The 26553-nt window shown below is 38.7% G+C and overlaps 1 protein-coding gene and 1 long non-coding RNA gene across 2 annotated transcripts in view; one reads left to right on the forward strand and one right to left on the reverse strand.

Annotated features, from left to right (window-relative positions):
- Positions 1–3324: 3324 nt before the first annotated feature.
- Positions 3325–14482, reverse strand: LOC131728530 (uncharacterized). The gene is made up of 3 exons (XR_009322709.1): positions 13646–14482; positions 5031–5158; positions 3325–3605 (listed from the first exon to the last, which is right to left on the reverse strand). It is a non-coding gene; the product is annotated as an uncharacterized LOC131728530 (long non-coding RNA).
- A 78-nt stretch (positions 14483–14560) lies between these two features.
- LOC117394460 (kinesin-1 heavy chain) overlaps positions 14561–26553 on the forward strand; it is a 38809-nt gene continuing 26816 nt past the window's right edge. The window contains exon 1 of the mRNA XM_059019540.1: positions 14561–15044. Within this exon, the coding sequence (XP_058875523.1) occupies positions 14919–15044 (126 nt within the window). The 5' untranslated portion in view covers positions 14561–14918. The remainder of the gene's footprint in view (positions 15045–26553) is intronic.

Raw genomic sequence — 26553 nt, forward strand, 5'->3', positions numbered from 1 at the left:
TTTGGGTCGTCACTGAGTTCACACACACACACACACACACACACAGACTGCTTGATCAACGCTGTTCTTTTTGAGGAGGCTTTGAAACAAGGTTCCATCAGAGACCCGGACAGCAAGATGAAGCTCCTCGCATCATGTGACTTGTGCACGCTTGTCCTCACCATATTGATTACATTGTCCTCCTTCAGGGCTTCAACATTTTAAACCACTTCTTTCAAGCTGCTTTTGCAGCTGTTTGAAAGCTTTTGCAGTTAGTATTACCCCTTATTGATTATGGTGACAGCATATTAAGAACATAAGAACATAAGAAAGTTTACAAACGAGAGGAGGCCATTCGGCCCACCTTGCTCGTTTGGTTGTTAGTAGCTGATTGATCCCAGAATCTCATCAAGTAGCTTCTTGAAGGATCCCAGGGTGTCAGCTTCAACAACATTACTGGGGAGTTGGTTCCAGACCTCACAATTCTCTGCGTAAAAAAGTGCCTCCTATTTTCTGTTCTGAATGCCACTTCATCTAATCTCCATTTGTGACCCCTGGTCCTTGTTTCTTGTTTCAGGTCGAAAAAGTCCTCTGGGTCGACATTGTCAATATCTTTTAGAATTTTGAATGCTTGAATCAGATCACCACGTAGTCTTCTTTGTTCAAGACTGAATAGATTCAATTATTTTGTTCAAGACTGAATATATTCACTTCTTTTAGCCTGTCTGCATACAACATGCCTTTTAAACCCGGGATAATTCTGGTCGCTCTTCTTTGCACTCTTTCTAGAGCAGCAATATCCTTTTTGTAACGAGGTGATCAGAACTGAACACAATATTCTAAATGAGGTCTTACAAATGCATTGTAAAGTTTTAACATTACTTCCCTTGATTTAAATGCAACACTTTTCACAATATATCCGAGCATCTTGTTGGCCTTTTTTATGGCTTCCCCACACTGTCTAGATGAAGACATTTCTGAGCCAACATAAACTCCTCGGTCCTTTTCATAGATTTCAGTATCTCCCATATGATATTTATAATGCACATTTTTATTGCCTGCGTGTAGTACCTTACACTTTTCTCTATTAAATGTCATTTGCCATGTGTCTGCCCAGTTTGGAATGCTGTCTAGATCATTTTGAATGACCTTTGCTGCTGCAACAGTGTTTGCCACTCCCCCTATTTTTGTGTTGTATGCAAATTTAACAAGTTTGCTTACTATACCAGAATCTAAATCATTAATGTAGATTAGGAATAGCAGAGGACCCAATACTGATGCCTGTGGTACACCACTGGTTACCTCGCTCCATTTTGAGGTTTCTCCTCTAATCAGTACTTTCTGTTTTCTATATGTTAACCACTCCCTAATCCATGTGCATGCATTTCCTTGAATCCCTACTGTGTTCAGTTTGAGAATTAATCTTTTATGGGGGACTTTGTCAAAAGCTTTCTGGAAATCTAAATAAACCATGTTGTATGCTTTGCAATTATCCATTGTCGATGTTGCATCCTCAAAAAAATCAAGCAGGTTAGTTAGACACGATCTCCCTTTCCTAAAACCATGCTGACTGTCTCCCAGGATACTGTTACCATATAGGTAATTTTCCATTTTGGATCTTCTTATAGTTTCCATAAGTTTACATATAATAGAAGTCAGGCTTATTGGTCTGTAGTTACCCAGTTTGGTTTTGTCTCCCTTTTTGTGGATCGGTATTACGTTTGTTGCATGATCTTGGTTAGCGGTTTGTAAATAACTTTTTTCATTTCTTTGAGTACTATTGGGAGGATCTCATCCGGCCCAGGGGATTTGTTTATTTTAAGAGCTCCTAGTCCCTTTAACACTTCTGCCTCTGTTATGCTAAAGTTATTTAAAACTGGATAGGAACAGGTCGACATTGTGGGCATATTGTCTGTATCCTCTTTTGTAAAAACTTGTGAAAAGTAATCATTTAATATATTTGCCATTTTTTTTTTCTTCGTCTATGATTTTGCCATTTTTATCTCTTAGACATTTAACCGCCTCTTTGAATGTTTTCTTGTTGTTATAGTATTGGAAAAACATTTGGAATTGGTTTTAGCCCCCTTAACAATGTTCATCTCTCTCTTGGCCTTTCTAACTTCTTTTTTGACTTGCGTTTGCAGTTCCAAGTACTCTTTCTGTGTACTTTGTTTTTGGTCCCTTTTAAACGCTCTGTAAAGTGCCTTTTTTCACTGAATATTTTTTTAATTGATCTTTTAAATCATTTTGGCCATTTTGTTTTAGATTTAGATTTGTCTACTTTTGGGATGTAATTGTTTTGCACCTCTAGTACTACATTTTTAAAAAAACAGCCATCCTTTTTCTGTGGATGTTTTCTCTATTTTACTCCAATCTACTTCTGTTACTCTCTTTCATACCTTCATAGTTTGCTTTTCTAAAATTGTAAACCTTAGCTTTAGTCATTACTTTGGGGTTTTTAAAAAACACTTCAAATGAGACCATGTTGTGGTCTGAGTTTGCCAATGGCTCTCTGACCTCTGTTTTAGTTATTCTGTCTTCATTATTTGAAAAGACTAAATCAAGGCATGCCTCCCCTCTAGTCGGTGCCTTGACAAATTGCGTTAGGAAGCAGTCATTTGTCATTTCCACCATTTAAATTTCGTCCGTCGTGATCCCCACCGGGTTTTCCCATTTTATATGGAAGTTGAAATCCTCCATTAGTATGGCTTCTCCTTTGTTACATGCATCTCTAATGTCATTGTATAACAGATTATTTGCTCAGCGTCTGAATTTGGCAGTTTATAGCATGCTCCTATTATTATGCCCTTTGAATTTTTGTCCATTATTCTGACCCATATTGATTCAACGTTGTTTTCTTTGTCCAGATTTAACACCTGGGCTTCAAGACTATTTCTTATGTATAGCGCTACACCTCCGCCTCTTCTGTCCTGCCTGTCTTTCCTATACAGTGTATACCCACTAATATTATATTCATCTCCATCACTCTCAGACAACCAAGTTTCTGTAACACCTACCACATCGTAGTTACTTGTTAGTACAGTAGCTTCAAGTTCTAACATTTTATTTCTGAGACTTTTAGCATTTAGATAAATACATTTAATGGATGTCTTACCGGAGTTGTTGCCCTTGTTTTGATGTGGTCTCCCTTTTGTTCTTTTGTTTTCTCCCCCCTTCCTTTCTAGTTTAAATGCTTCTGATTGGTTTCCTTTTTGTTTAAGTGCAGTCCATCTGTGTGAGGGTAGTGGGCGGAGCTTAGGGAAGGACCAGAAATGACAGCACACAGGAGCCGGAAGTGACGTTTAGTTCTGGAGCCCTGTACCAACAATGGTATTGGGGCAGGATTTTATTTTAACACACAATGAAAATAAACAGTTCAGTATTGCAGAAAATAAACAAGAAAACCACCTGGAACACCAGCAATGGTAAACTCAGGTTTCAAATAAAAAGAGTAAACAAAAACATTGCGGTTACAGGAAACAACATCAAAGGAAACACTGTGTTTCTCCGTGCTACTGCAGTGGGTTTCCTCTCACCGCCTCTTGGCTCCCTTCCTCGGAATAACGACTTGTCCTGGGTTTTCCTCACTGCGGTAATCCACCAAGGTTTCCCAAAGTTTCAAGTTTCTGTGAATTACAGCAGGTTGATAAATCAAAACAACAAAGCACAGAGCATCTCTTCTGTGTTTTCAGTTCAGGACAGGGAGACCGAATGGCAAAACCACAGTGCTTAAACACTGCCAAGTCCCACCCCTGCAATCAGCACGCTGCCCCACGTCAGCCAATCGACGAGCACAGCACAGCTGATTGCAATGATGGGACTCGGCGGCCGCATGGTTCTACCTTGGGCCAAGATGGCCGCCCAACCCGGAACTTCCTGTCTGGTTAGAGTTCAGCCTCCTGACCCAATCACGGTCAACCCTACACAGTGCTGCCAGTGGTCGGGAGGGCGAATTACGACAGGGACTCCTTTCAATCCTGTCATACCGTCCCTCCTATATATGAAAAGGCTAGAGTAGATGTTGTTTTCAATTATTTCTGTGGTTTAATGCTTGTGGCAGGGGAGAAGCCCTGCTGCTGTAAATAGTGTGTGTGTGGAAATGTAAGGTTGGCAGGGACCGGGTTAAATCTGTCCCTGCCAGCAATCACAGGTGAGGTAATTGATGCTAATTGGGGAGAGTTAACAAAATAACTCAAAACACAGGAACAAACGAAACACGGCACGTTGAAACACTTTGTATATAACACTTTATATATAAGTTGGCTCTCTGAGCTAAAACTATATATATATATATATATATATATATATATATATATATATATATATATACTGTATATACTGTATTTTTCCTTCCTTATATACATTGTGGCCACTCCCCAATTAGCATACATTACCTAACTGGGGAATGGCCACACCTGTGATTACTGGCAGGGTTTATTTTATTCAAATCTTGTACTTCTATATTTTAGTGCTCTGTGTGTACAGCTGACTGAACCTATTTTTTTTTTTTTCCTTGAAATAATTCACCTCAATGAGCTTTTTCCTAGTTAACATTTAAAATAAATAAACAAATCAATAAATAAATGCATAGGCATTGGATCTGAACAATGAACACAGCATTCTATTTCCAGTCTGCAAACCGTAATCAGTGTGACTTAGCATGAAAAAAATAAATGGGTTCTGTTCTTGATTATCTGATGGATGTCAGCCCCATTTAGGGTTACCATCCAAAAACACTGTAGACCTTGTATCAGATCTCCTCTATGCTGAAAAACCAAGCAAAAAGGTACCAATAAATAGCTAGCTACAGAGGTGCATGTTGAGAACAGGTATATTAAAGGACTGTAGAGCACATGTGGAACCTGCAGCAGATCCAAAACTGTATAAGAACAAGATGAGAGATAGTTATACAAATCACTTCACTGCAGATAAAAATCTCCTCTTGTCTTGTGAGATAATGGAAGCTAATTGAAACCGTATTTGTGCTGTATTTATTATGTGTTCCATGCACCAAATTAGATGTACAGAGAAACTAAAAAAAGCCTGGTTACCATCACAACCTGTGGATATATACAGTACTGCATTCATCAAGAATCCACTCAATTCCATCTCTTGCTCTGTGGTTGTAGTTTGCGTGGCTTTATGTCAAAGCCAATCCCAAGCAGTGTTGTGCACCACCCTTAAGAAAAAAAAAACAGACAGGTTTAGGCTTTAAAACAACATTGTGGTGAGTTTTGTTTGCCATGCAAGAAGGATGTTTAAATTAGGTGGAGACCCAAAACCAGAGAGGTGACTTTTCAACTTCATTAAACAAACAAATAACAATAGAACCATTATAGTCTTTGTTAGCCCATAAAGGTCAGAACAGACCATCCGCTTCAGAACAAAGACAGCCTGCATATGCATGTGCAGGGATAATCAGTCAGTAAATTGTGTATTTTTTTTGTTAAAGTGCGCACCAAATGCATTTGTGTTTAATTGCAAAAGTGAAAATCCAGTCTAACAGGTATTTTGTGGACATGCAGCACTGACATACAATTATTCTAAAGAAAACCTTTGATTGGCATAAACAAATATACTGGTCATAATGCAGAAGCACTGTAATGCAGAAGCACTGTAATGCTGAAGCACTGTAATGCAGAAGCACTGTAATGCAGAAGCACTGTAATGCTGAAGCACAGTAATGCAGAAGCACTGTAATGCTGAAGCAGTGTAATGCAGAAGCACTGTAATGCTGAAGCACTGTAATGCTGAAGCACTGTAATGCAGAAGCACTGTAATGCAGAAGCACTGTAATGCAGAAGCACTGTAATGCTGAAGCACAGTAATGCAGAAGCACTGTAATGCTGAAGCAGTGTAATGCAGAAGCACTGTAATGCTGAAGCACTGTAATGCAGAAGCACTGTAATGCTGAAGCACTGTAATGCAGAAGCACTGTAATGCAGAAGCACTGTAATGCTGAAGCACTGTAATGCAGAAGCACTGTAATGCTGAAGCACTGTAATGATGAAGCACTGTAATGCTGAAGCACTGTAATGCAGAAGCACTGTAATGCTGAAGCACTGTAATGCAGAAGCACTGTAATGCAGAAGCACTGTAATGCTGAAGCAGTGTAATGCTGAAGCACTGTAATGCAGAAGCACTGTAATGCTGAAGCAGTGTAATGCTGAAGCAGTGTAATGCAGAAGCACTGTAATGCTGAAGCACTGTAATGCAGAAGCACTGTAATGCTAAAGCACTGTAATGCAGAAGCACTGTAATGCTCCTGAGCTGTAGAGGGATTGTTTGTAATTGGGGACAGGTAGTTGTCTTTAAAGTGGTTGTAGATCAGCTACAATACAACATGCAGGTACCCGCAGCTACATTGTAGCTGCTTATACTTTTGTTAAATTGTTTAATACATGTATTTACAACAAAATGATATGAACAGTAAAAAAATAAGGTGGTTGAATTCATGGTGTTAATGTTGGTAAATTAAAAAAAAGTAAAGCTATGTAAATACAGTATGTGTGGTTAATGAACCTGCATACTACATACATCTCAAAAAAATACACAGTTTTCAAAGAATGACATGGTAAAGCAAGCATGTATGCTTTATAACATGGCATTTGCTACTACACCAGGCTAAAGGAATCTCTGTTTGCACGCCTTGCTGTCAGTTTCCACTTGCTTGGTTGTTTCACCCGGGGAGTGAAATTGTCTTCTTCCTTGTCATTAACCAAGCAGCTGCTCCCCCTGTAGACTGACATGCTTTGCTAGATATAGCAGCCAGCTGAATGCTAGCAGCGCTTTGTGCAACTCTCCCCAGGAGCATTACTTGTCCCTGAAGATTGGGCTGAAAAGTGAAATGATCTAGAAAGTGAAACGGTATAAGCTGAACCTCCTGAAAGGTAGATACCAGATTTCATGTTTTACAGTGAACGTATGTGCTTGCTTTCAAAACTGCATATTGGAGACCTATACCGCCAATGCAAGTGTGCAAGAAGAAAGATTTATGGAATGAATTAAAATAAATGTTTACAATTCTTTGACATTTCAGCTAGAGTCTTTCTCAACTGTCTTCAAAGAAAGACCCGTAGTCTAGTATTCATGGGTCTATTTGATTGCTTTAATAACACCATTCTCTTGTCACGGATGATAGCTACTTTATAACTTTTCCAAAGCATGATTACCTATATATTATACTATGACTACATTTAGATAAATAAATTGGTTATTTATTCCTGTATTCCTGTTTTTTTGTTTCAACATATGAAGAACTAAGACTCAAAACTTGATAGGCAAGAACCTGTGCCAATTAAAACCTTTAATTAAAAATTATCCTTGCAGAGGCTCGGACTCAGAGCCACAGAGAGATCCAATTCATTAATACAGGAACTTTGTTTTGTGAGTTGTGTTATCATTGAGGGTTGGATCTGTATCAAACCAACTTGGTTCATCTAGTATAGAATCCAATACATTTTTCTGGCAGCCGGCCATTATACCCATCATAGTATATAAAGTGCACTTTACAGATTGTATTTAAACAAAAGGAAATTACTATGAAATACCATCATTATGAGTAGTAAAAAATAGGCCTGTTTGTCATCCACATTACAGCATCACACTGGTATAGAGCAACACCCTTCACGAATGGAACAGACCTCCTCTTGAGAAGCCATCGCAAAACCCCTCAGTAAATTCACGCTAATAAACAAGTACCTTTGAAGCATGCTTTTTATAAAGTGATTATATAGCACATTTTGAAGTGTTATGACAGTTTGAAACATGTTTTATAATCACTTACACTTCATGTGATCTATCACACATCTGAGGTTGATTAAGCAAAGGATTGTGGGGTACAAAAATCCTAGTTCTGCTAGCAAAAAAAAAAAAAAAAAGGCTTATGTTGTGTTATGAATGAGCCCACTGCCTCAAAATCAAGAGACACTAAAAATAAGAAAGGTCCTGGACAGATGATCTAGCAATAAATGAGTTTTGTTTATTCATACAAGACACTTATAGAGACAAAAGAAAACAAATGTATCTCAGAGGAAGGCTATTGCTCATGCTGTGCCTTGTCTCTGAAAGGAACCAGAAAGTAATTTACTGCTGAAGCACTGGTGAGTTCAGGCCTTTTCTTTGCTTCATTGATTTTCACAATGTAAGTAAATGTAGGTCACAACACCTAGGCTCATCAGATGCAAAATTGAATAGGTTATTCAGATTGAACAGTTTCACAGTTTAAAGCACTTCCTATATTGGAGTTTTTTTCCAGTTTAGTTCTCTTCTCCTGCTCTTCCCATCCTGTTTCCAGTGTACATTAGCAGCAATTCCAAAACCCCCACTGCCTTATAGCAGCACCTGTTGAAAGGTGTGAGGCTGGAGCAGCTGCCTGGTTCATCAGTAACAGACACAGCATTATGCACTGGTATAGAGGAGCTCATTCCCATTGCTCTCTGCACCCAGGGGGCAACCACATCCCCACCAATCAAAAACACTGATGACGCCAAAGTCAGTGCATTGAAAGGGTCTGGATCTGGTTACTTTGAGTTACGTTTGTACAATGACTTCAGATGAGAGACCTCGTGGGTTTGACAGCTGAATCTTCAAAGTTCCAACCTGACCACAAGTAACTATTTGTAACTGTAACTAGTTCATTTTTTTCAAAGTAATAAGTTACTGTTACAATTTTGTTCAAGGAACTTGTAACTAACGGATTACTTTTTAAAAGTAACATCCCCAGCACTATTATTTTACAGGTATTCAATTTTGTTTAATGATTCGCTTTTAGTTGATGTCAAATCAAGTTTTGTTGTCTTCATAATCCGATAAATATTAACCTCATCCAAGAAATCTCTAAAACAAATCCTGTAAATCAAGGGATGACTTCCAAGTATTCCGGCTAAGGGACCATTTATAATAAAAGGTACTCATTACAGCTATTACAAATATGCACAACACAGCCATTAACTAGATTGAACAGAACAAAACTAAAAGCAAAAGCTTTTTTTTTTAATAATAACACTGAAAAAGCTTCAGTTATTGGCAGCTGTTTCAGTTTGATGAGAAACAGAACAGGAGCCAGCTTCTGGAAGATTCTCTATGGAATCCCTGAAATCCTTGATGTGGGGTGCCGCAGTGAGAACATGAACTAGCCTAGCAGTACCTGAACTGTACATTATCACTCCATCTGGAGGTTGATAGCCCAGTGTGGCAGGGTACACCCTGTGCGGATTTTGTATTTGTTGTATTATGATTTAAATGTATTGTTTAGTATTTAAAAACACAATATTTGTTATTATTGTTTTACAGCATGGATGGGGTTCAAATCCCTTGTGCGTAATGTGGCCATCTCCCAATTAATCAAGTAATTACCAAGTAATTACCAACTGGGAGATGGCCACATATATAAAACCGAAGCAGACGCTCCTGTTGGGTTGATGAGAGTTGGAGAGAGTTTGGACAAAGGAGACAGAGTGGAGGGGGAGACATAGTAAGAGTTATAAAACTAAAATCAGTGCTTCAGCCCGCAGTAATAGTCTGTGTCTCTTCCTGGTCTGACCTCACCATCAAGCTATCCGTGACATATGGTGTCAGAGAAGTGGGAAACAGTGCCTTCACATACTCAGGCCTGGAGAACATTTAAAATAATGGCCGGTTCCGAAGGCAAGCGAGGGAGGTGCTGCCTGCCCGAGAGCCAGAGGACAAGGGGGACACCTTCATCAGCGTTTTCGAGGCTCAAGCTGGTGTGGATCGAGGCCTTGCTTTCGAGGCCTCTATCAGTGAGGAGTGGGGGCACTTTGTGCTCAACTGCCCCCTCCTAGAGGAGGAAGAGGAGGAGCTACCAGCTCGAGTGCTGAAGAAAGGAAGGAGCAGCCGTCACCAGAGGAAGGCGAAGGAGCCCGAGTGTCTGCCACCCAAGAGGGTGGAGCCCGAGCATCCTGAGCCCATGAGGGGAAGCATGAGCATCCAGCGCCCTCGAGTAAGATATGGGACAGGCTGCAGGACCCCTAGGGGAGCATGAAGGAGGCCCTCCTGATGGTGATCAACCTGTTGTGGGCCAGAGATGAGGAGCAATGGGAAGCCTGGGAGCAGAAACATCGTCCAGCATCCCTCCCAGACATCTCAGCCTTGGTACTCAACTACTTGGCTACAGATATGGGAGGGGCCACACAATCTCGAGTCCCATCAGGAGGATCCACAGGCAGTAGGCATGTCCACACCAGTCCCCAGCATCAGAGGGAGAGACGCACCCATCTCCAGTGTTAGAGGGAGACTACCTGCTGCTCCCGCCTCCACCACCAGAGGAGCTAGAGCTACCTCCTGAAGGATGGCTCCTGCCGTCACCTCCCAAGGGAATGCTCCTGCCCTGTGCTGCACTGCCTGGGGCTGCCAAACCTGCAATGCCTGGAGCTGCCAAGCCTGCAACGCCTGGGGCTGCCAAGCCTGCAGTGCCTGGGGCTGCCAAGCCTGCACTGCCTGAGGATGCCTGTTCGTCACCTGCTGGGGATGCCTGTTCATCACCGCCCTGGGGTCTTTCAGTGCTGGAGGGGCAAGCATTGCCACTGGCAGCATTTCTGCTGCCAGGATTGCCTTTGCTGGAGGAGCCAGTCAGTCTGTTCACTGTCTGACAATTTTATTTTACTCACAGTATAAAAAAGAATACAACAAATTTAAGAGGAACTTTTTTTAAATAAAAAGATATACTTTTTTATATCAGAAATGTATTATGTATCACATTTACAGAATTACATATTAATGTTAGCTTACAATACCTTGCAAGCACAACAGAATCTTATATGTGAATTTTGTGAAAATATGAATCTACTCAAGTATAACATTTGAACAAGATTGTGCTGGGGGCACGTGTTGATTTGACATGGAATGACCCCTTTGTGGCAAAGTGGTTAACAATGCACAGGTGCAGGTGATCAATGAACAGGCATCAATTATAATCCAGGTGCAAAGTTGTTTAATGGGTTTGTATGTCCAGTACCTGACGGCAAAACAAACAGTAAACAATAAATGATGCTAAGTAATACAGCGGTGTGTATTACTTGAGTTGTAATCCCCGGGTTTGTCCCGAAATAATAGTCCTGTTCTTTATACACCCACAGTAAACACGAAACACAGAAACAAGTCAGTTAGTGAGTTAATTAGTGCTCGTTGTGCAAATACAGTTTATTCGTGATACAAGTGCAGTGCTGTTCCAGGTTTGTGCTGGCCCTTGGCGACATTTAAGTAATTTTAATTTAAAAATGTATCAACAGGGTTGACAGATGACTTCCATAAACAAGAAAAAACATTGACAATGGCTTCTTGTCTTAATGTTTGTCTAATTGTAAAATCAAGCTGAATGATAAAGACTCCACTGTGTCTGTTTGTTTTTTGTGTTAAAAATGCAAATACTTTAGTTTTGTTTATCACCACTAAACATTTAACATTTAAACTAAACTCTAATATATTATTTATTATTATTATTATTATTATTATTAGTCGTAGTAGTAGTAGTAGTAGTAATATTATTATAATAATAATAATAATAATAATAATAATAATAATAATAATAATAATTATTATTATTATTATTATTATTATTATTATTATTATTATTAAATAGGGAATACACATTTAAAAATCAAGACAGACACAACAAAGTGTTACTCATTTACACTCATTTTCAGACAGTCCCTGTAGTGCAGTAATAATTCAGAGGTATGAACAGATCACACAAAACAATGTTACAAAAGCCCATGAATTCATTCAGTGGGGTATTCATTTACTTTGTTTATTTCAGTACATTCCATATGGCTTCATATATGGGGGGCAATGTAGAATTGAATTAAGTATAAATGATTGTGTTCTCCAATATGTGCTCTATTGCCTTGCTAAAAGGTAACAGCTGGTGCATTGGCAACAAGCAAGAGCTGGGAAGTTAACACACATTCCCTGGTATTTTACTGCCAACCTCAGCACGGCTTTACAGCAATTAGATGAATTTAATAGTGTAGAAAAACACAAAACATGTTTTCAGCAAGGGATCCTTTGACCAGAGAGATTAATTGTCTTTAATCAGCATGACCATTTGAAAGCAGCACACCTCCCAGCTCTGACCAGGATAACAGGACTAGTTATTCAAAAATAGTAACGATAACCCTAGTACTATAGGCCAGGCTAACATAGCAATATATTACAAATACACACACATAGTGGCCACATACAGAAATGAAACATATGTGTACTGTACAAGAACAAGCTGTACTAAAACTCAACCTACATTGCCAAGATTGCCAAGGGTTAGCCTGTGGGAAATTCTTCTACGGACAGAATGAATACAGGTGCTTGTAGCATTGCAATTCATTACCAACCATTTATATTCCTACATACAGGCTAGGAAACTACAATGGGCTGTTTACATTGAATTATTCTTCTCAAAAACACGGATTATGCACTTTCCATAGTAAAGTGGAATTTTGTCAGTTCCTTTGTGATTTGCTGAGAAGAGGTCTTTACTGGGAATGTACTGCACTAAAAGTAAAGACTTTTTCACGTTCATAAAAATATGCTTGTGTCTACTTGTGCTCAGTGCTCAAGGCATGAAAAGTACTTTTAAAATCATCCCTGCAACTCTGCTACTGTTTCCAATGCCCATGTAATCTCCATGTGACCTATTGACGTAGAATGCGAGGGCACTTTGGAAGTGCGGCAGTGAGATACACACACGTTTACCATAATGTGTACATCTTATATATAATGAAACGTGTGAGATCAATGAAGCGATGCCAATACATATTAGGGAAGATATACTGGAGCTGTGTTGTTAACCATGGTATGTTCTTTAATGTTCACACAGTAGAAAAGACCTCCAATCAAATGTGTTTCCTGGAGGACAGACCCTGCGGCAGCACAGTGCCCCTGAACTCAGTGCTGGGGAGCTGGTTCAGTTCTGTCTCTAAGGGAAGAGGGCCCTCTACTGAAACAACAGCACCACGGCATGCAGTACCAACCAGGTACTGTAGTGCCAAGGTAGAATGGTGCAGGTTATTCCTAATTAAAAACATGATGAATTAATTTTTTTCTTAAAAAAGCAGGACTATTTCATAGAACTGAGATGTATTTTAAGAAGATCCCATAACTAGTTTTTTTATTTGAAAAAATAAAATAAAATACATAAGTCAAGGCGGGCCCTGTCTTAAAAACTTTTTCCGGGCCCGTAAATGTATTTAAAAAACATTCTTAAAAAAAAAAAAGGTTTTGTGAAAAGGGAGCACTACCTGAAATATTAGGCTTGGGCAGACTGGCCATGGCAGCTTTCAAATTAACTGTCACAAAAGGGTTATTTTCTTTCTGTGTTATTATTTGTTTATTTAGCAGACACCTTTATCCAAGGCAACTTACAGAGACTAGGGTGTATGAACTTTGCATCAGCTGTAGAGTCACTTACAATTACATCTCACCCGAAAGACAGAGCACAAGGAGGTTAAGTGACTTGCTCAGGGTCACACGATCAGTTAGTAGCTGAGGTGGGATTTGAACCGGGGACATCCTGGTTACAAGCCCTTTTCTTTAACCACTGGACCACACAGCCTCCTGCATGACACCCACGATTGAACCTGAACACGAGCATCCCAGGATACCCACACACAGCACAGCTGTGCACCAGAAGTATGAAGCTAGCAAATACCTGGAACCTTTAGGTCTGATCATCCGGAAAGCAGAAAGTCACATGATCCCAGTATTGCAGCCACCCTAGTCCACAAGTAAAAATGAAGCATGCTGTTAGATTTTGCGCAAGGAGTTTCCAGAACACATAAAGTTGCTAGCTGAAATGGTTTAGGAGTTATTAGCAGTTGTGGGGGCAGCTGCAGCTTTGCAAATTCATACAATACAAGATCCTCTAAAGGGATACTTGATTACAGACTGCAGTAACCACTTTGAAAATGTGTCTCCTCTTTCACTGCTCTCAGTCTAGACCTATGGCTGCTCTTCTATTCGCTGTTCCTATCCCAGCCTTCTCTCATTAAAGCTCCTTCACCTTTTTTTTTTAAGTTACAAGACAAAGCAAAGGGTTGCTTGTGCCCCTTCTTTATTAAAGCAAATTATAGCCTATGTATAGTTTATAGGCACAGTACTAATGTGCAACTGCTGTTAACACAAACTTGACAGGCATTGTTGAGCAGCGTGGACAAGCCAGACAAGCTGTGTGCCGCTTTAGACAACGTGCCATTCCTATGATCATCCTGGTTTTCATAGTTTAGGAATCAACAGCTGCCGTTCGGTTATTATAACCTTATGTTACAGTGACATCATCATCGCCTCTTCAGTCAGTCAGACCTGCTGTTCAGCCTCAGACCCTGCCTTCATTCATCCACTGCGCTGAGAATGAGCACTTGAAATCTGAGTTACTGTGGGTGGAGCCGCGCAGTCTCTGGCTACAGAAACCAGACTCGGATTAAAAAGCGAACAAATAAACCACCGACAGCAGAGTGGCGTATCTTCTGTTATACCATGTAAGCTTGATTTGGGTATTCAACTACATTAAAATAAAAACCGGTGGTAACAGTTCGCGTCCATTTGCTTATGCATCCGATAAGACGATTCAGCACTGTGTACAGTCACTCGCTGCTTGTGTGAACTTGGGCTGGGCAGGGCTGGTTTATTCCAACCTGCCTTTGGCTGTGGGGTGTCAGTGTTATCTGCAGAGGTGACGTCACTCAGCCATCCGAGGGAGAGAGAGAGTGGGATCCGCCGGTGTCATGGCTGACATGTTGGAGAGGAAGTGATTCCTATCCGCACAAGAAAAGTGTGCATTTAATACCGATAAGCCGTCTGGGGATCGTTCTCGAAAGACACAGAAAAGGTTTAGGGGAGCGGTCCGCCGCTTTCGTATCCAAGGGCGGTTCCAGTCGCAGGATCGAGTTGTAATTATTGTCAATTTCAACCCAGAATAGGGGAAGATGGCGGACCCGGCGGAGTGCACAATAAAAGTGATGTGCCGTTTCAGGCCCTTGAATTCATCCGAAGTAGCAAGAGGAGACAAATACATCGCCAAATTTCAGGGGGATGACAGCGTGGTCATCGGGGTAAGTTTGTAAATTAAAGCATTTTTTGTTTGTGTTCGTTCAAAGTACAACCGGCGTATACGTTTTTGTTTCGCTAGGGTTTAAGACAAGGACAGTGTCTGGACCAAGGCTATCCACCCAACAGTGGATATATAAAACTCAGTAATGTACATAACTTCATTGTTAAAATTCAATATACTATATATTTTTTAATGTTTATTTAAATGTGTTGGTAACCCTACAAATCCTTGTTCTTTTTTCACTTATTTAGTTTTGAATGGACACCCCCGGTTATGTTCAAACAAAGCTTTTCCTGGCTGGACTCACACAAGTACAGCTCCAATCCTATTTTAGTTATTACTATTGCTTTTTATAGTGGTATATTTCAGTCTTCTGTTGGTACTCGTTCATTTAAATTTCTATGTTACAGCTCTTATGGAAAGTATAAAGGCTTACACTAGTAGCACTGGCTTATTTTGTACTATTTATTTTGATAGTAAAGAACATTTGTAGCTAAGTTGATACTACTATTACTCCTCTTAACCTTGAGAAAATGGTGGTAGTAAACATAACAGGTGAATTTAAATCTGCATTTAACAAAAAAGGAAAACATTGCAGCCATTATAATTTTTGACATGGAAAAATGTTGCCTTATTTCACTGTCAAAATAAGAAATGTAGAAATGTGAATCTGATTCTGTTGTGTTATGTAATATTTAACAAACGAATTCCATGTTTTAGGGATTGCATGAATGTCTGTCTAATGCAAGGATTTTGTCAGATTTTATTTTTATTTCTGTGTGAAGTTAGTTTTTAATTTGTTTCCCTCCAACTGTATTGATCCAGCTTGTCAGAGTAACACCTGAAGAATACTCTGGCCTACAGTACCATAAAATGAAACACCTTTGCTTGTGGGGTGGGGCAGTATTTTCTTGTTGTACCCCATGCAGACTCTTCCCTACTGAATATCTTGGGATTACTTCAAACCTGTGCAAATGATTAAGAAGAAAGTGCAGTTTCCATTTTCTTGGAATGACTGAAATGGGTTTCTTCATTTCTGACTGTGAAGGCTGGTATTAAATGGTATCCCATTTAAAGTTATACCAGTGTGGTTGGTGGTTGCCATTGCAGAAACCCAGTTCTGCGGTGGTAGTAAATTATACAAATTTGGGGTACCACTGCGCTTATAGGATGTCTAATATTTTATATTTAAGTTGGGAAAGAAAATCTTTTCAGACATTCAAATACATTTACATCTGTTTTCACAGACCACGAATAGCACTAATCTTGGATTACTTGACTAAGGTAACGTAGGTAGTCCAAGGTTAGTGTTAATCAGGGTCTGTGAAACCAGCCCATAGTAAACAAGATTTTATTTAAATGGATTGTTGAAGACACAGCCCCAGTGGTTTGTCATTCCTAGATTTAGGCTGCCGTGTGTAAGATATTGCTTGCACCATGTACAGTAGTTAAATTAAGGACCGATGCTTTAAACATTCTTGCCTCATCAGCATGAAATGTATATTTGAACTTCACTTGTTGTCTTGCAGGTAATTAGACCTCCACAGAGTTTTCAGTGGGCAGGAAGTTACGTGTAATTCACAACGTGAACTTTTAATGTGACAGGAGTAATTGGCTTCACCCAGATCAAAGGCAAGATCAAATGTCTAGGGCAAAAAGGAAAACAAGTTCTTAATTCACCCCAGTCTTTAAATGTACAATTCAAATGAGGATGCCACAATTCATAGTTTGTTGGGAGGGATTGCAGAGAACACCTCTCTTAATATTTCACTGCGCACAGACTTCGGTTAATTTTCAAGCCAATCTGGAAGTAATTGCGTCTTCGGCTGCTCTGCGTTTAAATGCTGACTCACGACACCTCTAAAAGTATTAAGTACAGTGTTATTACGAATTTTGCATTATTATGAGATGTTTTAAAAGTACATCTCATTTATAATACCAGAAATTCAATTTTAAAAAATACATTCATAGCGTAAGTAATCAGACGGACAAATGCAATGAACCACTGGCATGAGTGCTGTATTGCATTAATGGATAGAATCCATTGATTTTCTTTTTCCATTTCATTTTAAAGTTGCTACAAATTGCTGGTACTGGATATTTTGTTTTGAGAATCAATAATACAAAAAAAACAAAAAAAAATATCTACAGTAATAGAGACATGATGCGCACAGGGTAGCTAACAGGTAATACTGCACTGTAACATTCTCTGTATAAAATGTTCCTTTATGTAGTTTCAGTACTTTTGAGCATAAAAAAACAGAAGATTTAGTGTAGCATATAACTGTAACACTAAAGCTTTAAAATAGTCTGAAAATGCTATTGAGAATTAACAATTGGTATACCCTATAAGATTTTCTTTTGACTGTGTGATGTTCAGTCTAATGCCTCAAACAGAGTAGCTGTTAAGTCTTGCAGTATATATGGTTTTAAATGTTGACATTAAAATGTATTCAGAATTTTGTGCTGACCTTTCTTCTGTATAAACTATAGGAATGTGATACAATGCCATTCCAGTAACTGTATGTTATTTGATTTTAAAAAGAAATAACTGTCAACCTCCGTCTTTGGCTGTTTTCAACCATAAGAACTAGAGGCTGATTCTACAGTAATAAGAGAAATGCCTGTTCTTGAGCTCACGGATAAAGGTGATTGCTTCTACCTGCAGTAAACCTGCATTTATAAACCTGTGGTCAAAAGCTGCAATTACAAGACTGATGAGAAGTTCAAGGTATTTAACCCACTGCTGCAGCATAGAACTCAGCTCAGTGTATTGCTAGCCACCCAAACCAAGACCTGAAGCCACTTGCAGAGGGAGGGGAGGAAAATCATTGGACTAGTGGGCTCATACAGAAATGGTTTCCAGAAAGGGGCTTGGCTTGGATTGTTTTGCTTTATACATTTAGACTTGGTGATAGGCTGTGTGTGCGAGGCAGTGCGGAAGATTAGTTCATAAAGGAGTGGATCATTGTTGTAGTCAGTGCTGTTGGGCACCTCCCAGAAATGAGAAATGGAAGAAATACACAGCTTCGGCTAATGCTGCTTTTTGTTTGATTAGGCCATGGAATCTTGTTATATTTCTGGTGCTGTTGTTTGTTCTGTGTACAGTACATATTTGATTTATTTTACTTCTCTTTACCATTTGATTTTTACCCTACTAGATGAAGAATAAGCAGTGTGAATCGCCTACCAAAAGGCAGCATGCATTTGTTTTAGGAGGCATTTGTTTTGGCTACAGTTATTTCCTTTGCTTTGTTTTTTCCTTTCTACATGTCTAATTGGCACAGAGATGAGCGTAACACACCATTATTTTCCTTTAACTAGCTTTGTAGTGAAGGGGCGTGTTATGAATTCTTCAAACTAAATGAAAGGGTGTAACCTGGAGCCCATCGGGTACCATGTGTACCGTTGTCAAACACAGAAAAAGTGATCAACTCTGCAAGAAGTTAAACACGGATTTCTTGTTCTGGCAGCAATGTAAAAGTTTTTGCATGTTGAGGAGCAATAGATTATACAAAACATAATAGCATGATTCTGGGCTTGTTGAAGAAAATAGTGCCTTGTTTTATTTAATATAATGCAATAAAAGAGACTTACTCGCATCCCTGTACTCCTTTCCGTCAGGTTTAAAACATATATTTTTGCACTTTTCAGTCATGTTGTATATTGAAGTACTGTATTTCTAAAGCTATAAAGTAAGTAATTTTACAGTTCCAGAGTGCAGACGATTACAGTTGCCACTAGCCTGACACTGGGTTGAAAGGTTCATAGTGTGAAGAAACTACAATAGTTGTCTGCTTTTTTTTTTTTTTGTCGGCCTTTGTATTTTCATGTGATTTAGATAAATAGTTTAGCATCAAATTGTGTCGTCAGTTCAAATCAAAACCTAACAAAAGGCAAAAACGTGACCTTTTCAAAGCTTTTAAAATCACTAATCTGACCCGCCCTTTCCTCAACAGCACATCACCCCAAATCCGGAGGATTTCATTTTCATCAAAGAACAATGAAAAAAACAAGGCATGTCCCAGAAAGGAATAGCCTTAGGTTCTCAAGCCTGCTTGCAAAGCAATCAGATACTGAACTGCTGTTCAGTCAGAAAGGTACAGTAGTATCATTCAGTCATCAGCAGCAGATGAGCTTTAGTATGGGACCACATTTATCTTGGCCTCACAACCTGGTATTCATGTAGGATAGTGTTGATTCTTGGCAAAAGTTGTAGGAATCTTGTGAGGTGCAGTTTTCTATCTGCATTGCTTTGTTGTCACAGCCCTAGTGCTGCCCCTGTTTTAATAAGTCTTTAAACCTAGAGACCCTGAGCATAGGGGTGCTTGGGAACAATAATACCTGGATGTTTCTTTTGGCAACAAGTCACTGACTTAACATGAACTCCACCGCACAAACGTGAATAATAGTCATCATGGGATTTTGTTTGTGTGAGGCAAATCTGTAAGGATTTCAACTGCTAGCCAGGTTTTATTACAGACCTCACTTGAAAGAATGGGTCCTTCACAATTTGACAATTCTTTTTCAGCAGGTAACTTATTTTTTCTAGTGTGTGTGTTTTTTTTTTTTTTAGCTAGCTATATTGGAAGAAAAAAAACATTGAAATTCCGTTGGGATATTTTCTGTCGCACAAGATTTCTGGACCAGGTTTTTAGTGAAAGAGAAACTGTTTTAAGAAACAGTACAGATTTTATACAATTTTTTTCCTTATTGGCGCTACAGTACATATTTACAAAGTCAAGGCCGCAATTGATTGCTGCTTAAAACCCAACAGATCTCTGATTGACTTCCCTTTGTTTTAGCTAGTGGTAATATACACTCTTCTTTATTCTTCTAGCTTTCAAAAGATTTGTCCGGCAGGGCCTTACCAGGATGTGTTTTTGGAATAATTTTATAAAGGCCTGAAACTTCCCGGCTGATGCTAAGCATGCAAGAAGAGTCAAAAGTCTGTAAATTATCTTGTTCGTATTTTAAGCAAAGCGGCTCGCCAGAATAGCAAAGCTTGCATTACAGTGTAATATGTCCATGTGAGAGCAGTTACTCATTCATGAAGTAACCTTGTCTGCTGAGCCTTATTCCCATCTGCATAGTCACTGATGGTTAGCTGTACAGCCAGCTTTTACAGACTGTTTTAAAACTGTACAATCTACTTTACAGAGTTTACTGGAATTCCAACAATTGTGTCTGATTGGCAGCACGTTCTACAGTAAGTATTCAGTAGTTTGAAAATCAGCGTGGAACAGGAAAATTGTTGGAGTCTGTCTGAAAATACTTGTCTAGAGGAAAGCAGTCGCTGTTTTCTCTCTGTGTTTGGTGCTTTTGAATTGACAGTAGGTGAGTGACAGTGGCACCCGGCCAATGGCACTCCAAGCACACCTTAACTTAAATCTGAAGGACTAGTCATTAGTCTGCTCCGCATGAGAGAGTGACATGGGAATGAGACTTGAGTTTCGTCCCATCAAAAATGTCCGTGTCCCATCCCATCCCTTGAAAAAATGTTCAATTTAATTTTTGTTCCCATCCCTACTGTTCTGTACATATACATTTTTTTTCATTCCCATCCCGTCTTGTCAAAATATTTCCTGTCCCATCCCGTCCCGTGATGTTTAAGAAAGAAGACTGATTTCTTTTAACCTCGCTGTATGACATACCTTTCAGGCAGGATATTTTTCCTTTTTTTCTTGTGTTTTTCATTCTTATCCTGTTCCTAGTTGAATTTTTAAAATTTAATTCACTACTGCCATATTACCTATTACAAGAATAACAACCACACAAACCTATTATTTATTTATTTATTTATTTATTTATTTATTTATTTATTTATTAGCAGGTGGCCTTATGCAGGGCGACTTACAATTGTTAGAAAATATCACAGTACAAAGTATTGCATTAGAAAATATCACATTACAGAATATCATAATACAGATAAGAGCAGTTAAGGTACAATAAGATCAAATTCCAGTACTTCAACTGTTTTATTATGCATAATGTGTTGATAACAGAAAAAAAAAAAAAAACCTCGAGGGCCACAGTTTTGAGTTTCACTCCAACTTGAACTCCCTTTAGATTTATTTAATCTAGTTATTTGCTGAGGTTGACATATTTAAAATTAGTTTAGGTCTTCTACAGTTTTTTTTTAATGGTCTTGAAGTAAGCAAACAAGGTTGAATTGAGGGGGTGGGCAAGTGACATCACTAAATGGGGTGTGTCAATTAAAATGAGAGTCATTGATAGGAGGGTTATAGTGTCTGTCTTGGTAAATATATGGATACCCAGAAGTCTGAGTACGCATCTGATTGGTTCAATTTTACAGCATCTCATATTGATTGGTTTAATATTACAGCATCTAAAGTTCTTGTAGCTCGTTTGACAAAATAGTTTGGTACTGCTCTTTCCGCAGCTTTCAGTCTTGCTCCTGCCCGTTTCCATCCATTCCCGCAAACAAAAAGAGAAATGTATTCCCAGACATTTAATTACACTTATTACATTTTGACCACTTTTTAAAAGTGCATTCCACTGCCTCCAAGATGGCTTCACATGGACCTGCATGGACCACTCAAACTACATTTCCCATCATCCTGCACACTGGTAAATCCATCTCGTGAGCAGGAGGATGATGGGAAATGTAGTTTGAGTGATCCATACAAGTCCATGTGAAGCCCAGTGGAATGCAATTTAAAAGTTTAAAAAAAGTGGTCAAAGTTGTAGCAATACATGGGAACATGTAACACAATAAAATAAAAAGGTCCTTGTATACCCTTTTAATATCTTAATATTCTGAAAATCTACAAGTTTGCGATGTTGCAAATCATTTTGCGTTCACCTACAAATGTGCGTTCATTTTTGCGGTTCTAGTACAGTAGAGGAGAGAAAAAAGAAACAATTGCAGACTATTTTTAGAGAAAGACATTAAGCAGAAGAGAAATGCAAGCGGAGGGCAGCTGTCAGTGAGCAGTTCTACTGCAGTTTTTGCATGGATCAGCATTCTGGAACCCTGCTGACATTTCATGATAAAGTACTACCATAGAAATAAACTGGAATGGAAGCTTAAACTACTGATTTGATATAAAATTCCCAGATATTGATAATGGCAGTGTATTAAAGCAAATGCGCTGCCCCACATACGGTATGACAGCGGTCATATGAGGTACTTTATCACAGTGGGGGAAACAAAATACACGTGGTTTCTATTTAGGGATGCATCCAATGTTTCCAAATGATAGAAGGTCTAATAAAGTGCCTTGCCATTTGAGACCGGTGTGCTGTCTTTTTGTCTTGTGACTTTGTGCATCTAGCTGCATTGATGAGGTTACTTTTTATTAAAGGCTGCCCATGCTACTCCTTCATTACAGTTTACTGATAATACTCCAGTACTAAATATATTGAGCAGGTAATGTAGAATGTTTTGGACAATTCTCTGTGGGTATGTATTAACATTTTTATTTAAGACCGGTTTCGTAAAAATACAAAATAAAGTTCAACTTCAACATCTGAAGTAATGCTAGAGTACCTAATTGTATACTGTTTAAAGCTCACGCCATTATTGTGATTGCGAGCCACACAGAACTCTTCAGTGTGCACACCGTCCCTTTAATTGTCATCTACGTTTAGGAATATGTCCCCTGCATACGCACACTGGGAACAATATGAGTTAGCAGGTTTTTTTGTTTTGCACAGCACACAAACAAGCGTTATTTCCCTGTTAATTTAAAATCATTAAAGTAGTAGACAGTGTTTAGGATGGCTCAGTGTAATAATGTGGACATGGTTAGAGCAAAGACCTGGATGAGTGCCGAGGTCGTCTCCTACTTACTGCTTGATGTCCTTTTCACTTTTTAGCCTTTTCTTGAAGCAGGCTTATCCTGGTTACAACTGGGATTCTTGATTCAAATGTAAATAAACCTGGTAATGGATATATATTAATATTAATATTAATATTACAATCTTGAATCCATGAGCCCTCAAGAAGTTTGTAAGAGAGGTAAAATGTATTTCTGTGCTGCAAGATCCTGTTTTTTTTTTTTGTCTACAGCAGTGGTTTTCAACCTGTGGTACGCGTACCAGTACTGGTACATGACAGGCTTGCAACTGGTATGCAACGGCAGCTGTTCTTTGTGACAATATGATTCCTCAACCACAACACTCCCTCAGTCGCACCATCGGAATGTATCAATCCATTTGTACCACTGAATCGCAGAGAGATTATAATGCAGGGCTGCAGACTGCAACTGAAATGGTTGCAAATTTGACAACAAAGTTTTGACAACTGTTTTTTCAGGGTTAGGCACAAACATGCTGCCTCTCCCTTTTAAAACCATGTGTCGGTATTTATGAATGTGACATGACGTTGGTCTATATAAAAAAATGCATATCACATGTTTTAATAAACGGAAGTGCGAGAAGGCCGGTAACAATTTGATCAAATACAAATGCTTGCAAGTGCAGAGAGGTGCTGTATTAACAACCAGCAGAATACGGGAACTCCAGTTTCTTGCAACAGTTGTGACGGGGACCAAATGTGTGCAAGTACTGTTGTATAAAAATTTAGCTTAACATGAACAGATGCATTTAAGAAATGTAGAACAAGAGCAGCTAAAAATAAAAATACACTTAAGTTTTGTGTGCTAACAAAATGCCCTGGAAACTTAAAATAAAGAAAATAATTTGCTGCTTGTAATGCAGCAAAAAGCTCAACAATTAAACAAAAAGAAAGTGAAAAGGTTACTGTACCAAACTGAAAAGTTCTTTATGAATTCCAGTAAACCAGTGAAATCGTAAACTGCATTTAAATAGTTTTGAGTCAACACAAACTGATTTTTTCTTCTGTTGCATCTTGCATCCCAGATATATTAGTTACATTGTTTACCGTTAGGAGTTTAAGGATGACTACATAATTCCACAGTTAGATGATGATCTGATAATCTCTTCCGCCAAAGAAGCAGACACTGCAATTTAAGAGTACCATAATGAAAAACAGTATGTAGCGTGAGTTTTGTACTAAAGCAGGGTCAGCTGTTGCAGGGGAAAAAAAGTTTATTTCTCACTGACCATTTTAAGAAATGTGAAAGCAGAACGCACAGAAATACTTGCGACTGTAATTAGGAAGTGTACCGCTGAGAGAAAAAAACAAAAAAATATATGAAATGTACTGCAGCTTAGATTGCAGTAAAAACGCCATTCACTAAGCGCTCAGATTGTGCTACTGAAAATATCTAACGTATGGCAATGTGCTTGCTGTGGTGTATTTAATATTGAAAATATAGCAGCACAAACTCAATTTAAACTGTTTTGTACTGAAGTAAACAGACATGTAATCATAAGAGCTGTCTGTTACATGCTGTCAGACTTCACTAACACTGAGCAGCATGCTATTTCCCATATTACAACTGTACACAATTAAAGGTGCAGTCACCTATTCCATGCACAACCCTTGACAATATTTAAAATAAACATGCTGAGGTTGTTGCAATCATCAGCTACACAGATTAACCATTCAGCAGAACGAGGCAGAAAACCAGTGAGTACAGACACAACTAACCTGGTGTAACGGGGTAGGACTCGGTTTTACAACAGCCTTTTAAGATTGCACATAGTTACTGGTACACCTGGTGGTCCCTGTGCTGGAAAAAAACCTTCATTTATAACAAGCCTTTTTATTGAGCGATCTGATGGGATTTGAAAGAAGCTAAAATCTATTCAGGGTAATAATAATCCATAAGGAATAGCAACCGCCTGTTCTTCCGCACATGAATGCGCCAACCTCAATAACTAGGAATACAAAATTAGAGCCATTCACCATGAAGCTACTGTAGAGCGAATTCAATGAATAAATACATTATGAATCAGGAAAGTGATGTTCCACTAGTGCTTATGATGTGTGCTTTGAAAGCATGAAGAATGGGTCTACAAACTTGAAATTTGTCATTGTATAGCTTGGTTATGGTGCTTTGTCACCTGACAAAGAAAATAGAAATCTTGACTTCTGTATTGTTGGTCACGGTGATATATGGATACTTAAGGTTGTTAGGTGATACTGTGACAACTTTTTAAATTGCAAAGTGCTGTCTCCCTGTTTCAATAACAGCAGCAACGAAGTGCTGAAGATAAGAATAGCAATGGCAAGCAGTAATGTTTTTCCACTTTGTGTTTGTATTTGGGCCAAATTGGGGATTGAAGACATGCAGTAAATGTTGTGCTCATCACAGCATCTAATTTGTATAATTGGAATCAAGTGAAATCCATCTCGATGAGTAGTGAGCACACAGTACTGTATGAATTAGAATTTTTCAATTCTTCAAATTAATTAGATTACCATTGGGGGAGGGGGGGTTGTGTTTTTTCATGTATATTGAATGCACACTTGATTTCCCTTTTAAATATTTCTATTAAAGTGAGGCACTCTTTGTGTATCATGTCTTGCTTACACTGTGCAAATACTATTGGCACTGGAGTTGTTTACTGGGAGTACGATTGGGGTTATTGGTGCTATAGTACCTTTCATCAGTGCAGTTTGATTGGTTCATGTACAGTATAGCCAAACACATTCCTTTTCAAAATGATTTAATACAGAGAATTATTTTTATTTGAACCACATTTTGTATCATGCTAAAGTACTTCAGATATTTTGTGATCATAGCAGTATGTTCATCTTGGTTTCTAAATCCATTCTTCTGAATAAAATTTTCTATCTAGATAACATATTGTGTTCAGTTATTTTAGTACATAATCATGCTCGGTATGCAGTAGGGTTGAAAATACATTCTAATTGGATTATTCATGAATGAAATATTGAAATTGGCTGTAAACTTAAGGAGTGGCTGCATTTGTGATTTGGAAATTGACTGCATTTAGGTCAAGTCTTGTACCAGTCGACATGTAGGGCTATGTCATTTAGTGTTGCAAGCCACAAAACTGGCTTTTAAAATATGTAAATTGTTATATGATTTTTGTATGTAGAAGCTGTTGGTGTCAAAGGATTCTATTCCTCTGTGCATCTGGAGGTGTATCTCTATGGCAACGTAGCAAATTTAGAAACCTGCCAATAAGACTTCACTTGTGGTGCAAAAGAAAGGGTGGTTCTTTTGTGCTACCATAATTACAGTATATCAAGTAATGATACTGCTGCTTAACTAGTTAGTAAATGTGTAATCTATTTACTGCAAGGTGAACACTAAAGTTTGTATATTTTTAAAGCAAGTACCCACACCGACCTGGTCTGGAAGTTTCTGTTTGTTCTAAATCTTTTGTTCTTTTCAAGTCCCTATACCTAGGTACTGTTTTTGCTTATTTTATGTGCCTTTTATGCATAAGAGCCAGCATGATACAGTATCTTAACTGGCTATGTGCACTCCTTGCATGTCAATGTGAGTAATGACTCTTACTTGATTTTACATCCAGTTTTGTTCTTGTTCAGTCCAGTGTTGCTGTTTCAGTGAATGCTGTAGCGAGCTGGATGAATCTCCATGAGATGTATGGTGGAGGGAGGGAGGTGCTGTTTTGTTTGATTT

The sequence above is a fragment of the Acipenser ruthenus genome, chromosome 3, assembly GCF_902713425.1.
Source record: "Acipenser ruthenus chromosome 3, fAciRut3.2 maternal haplotype, whole genome shotgun sequence".
Taxonomy (NCBI): Eukaryota; Metazoa; Chordata; class Actinopteri; order Acipenseriformes; family Acipenseridae; genus Acipenser; species Acipenser ruthenus.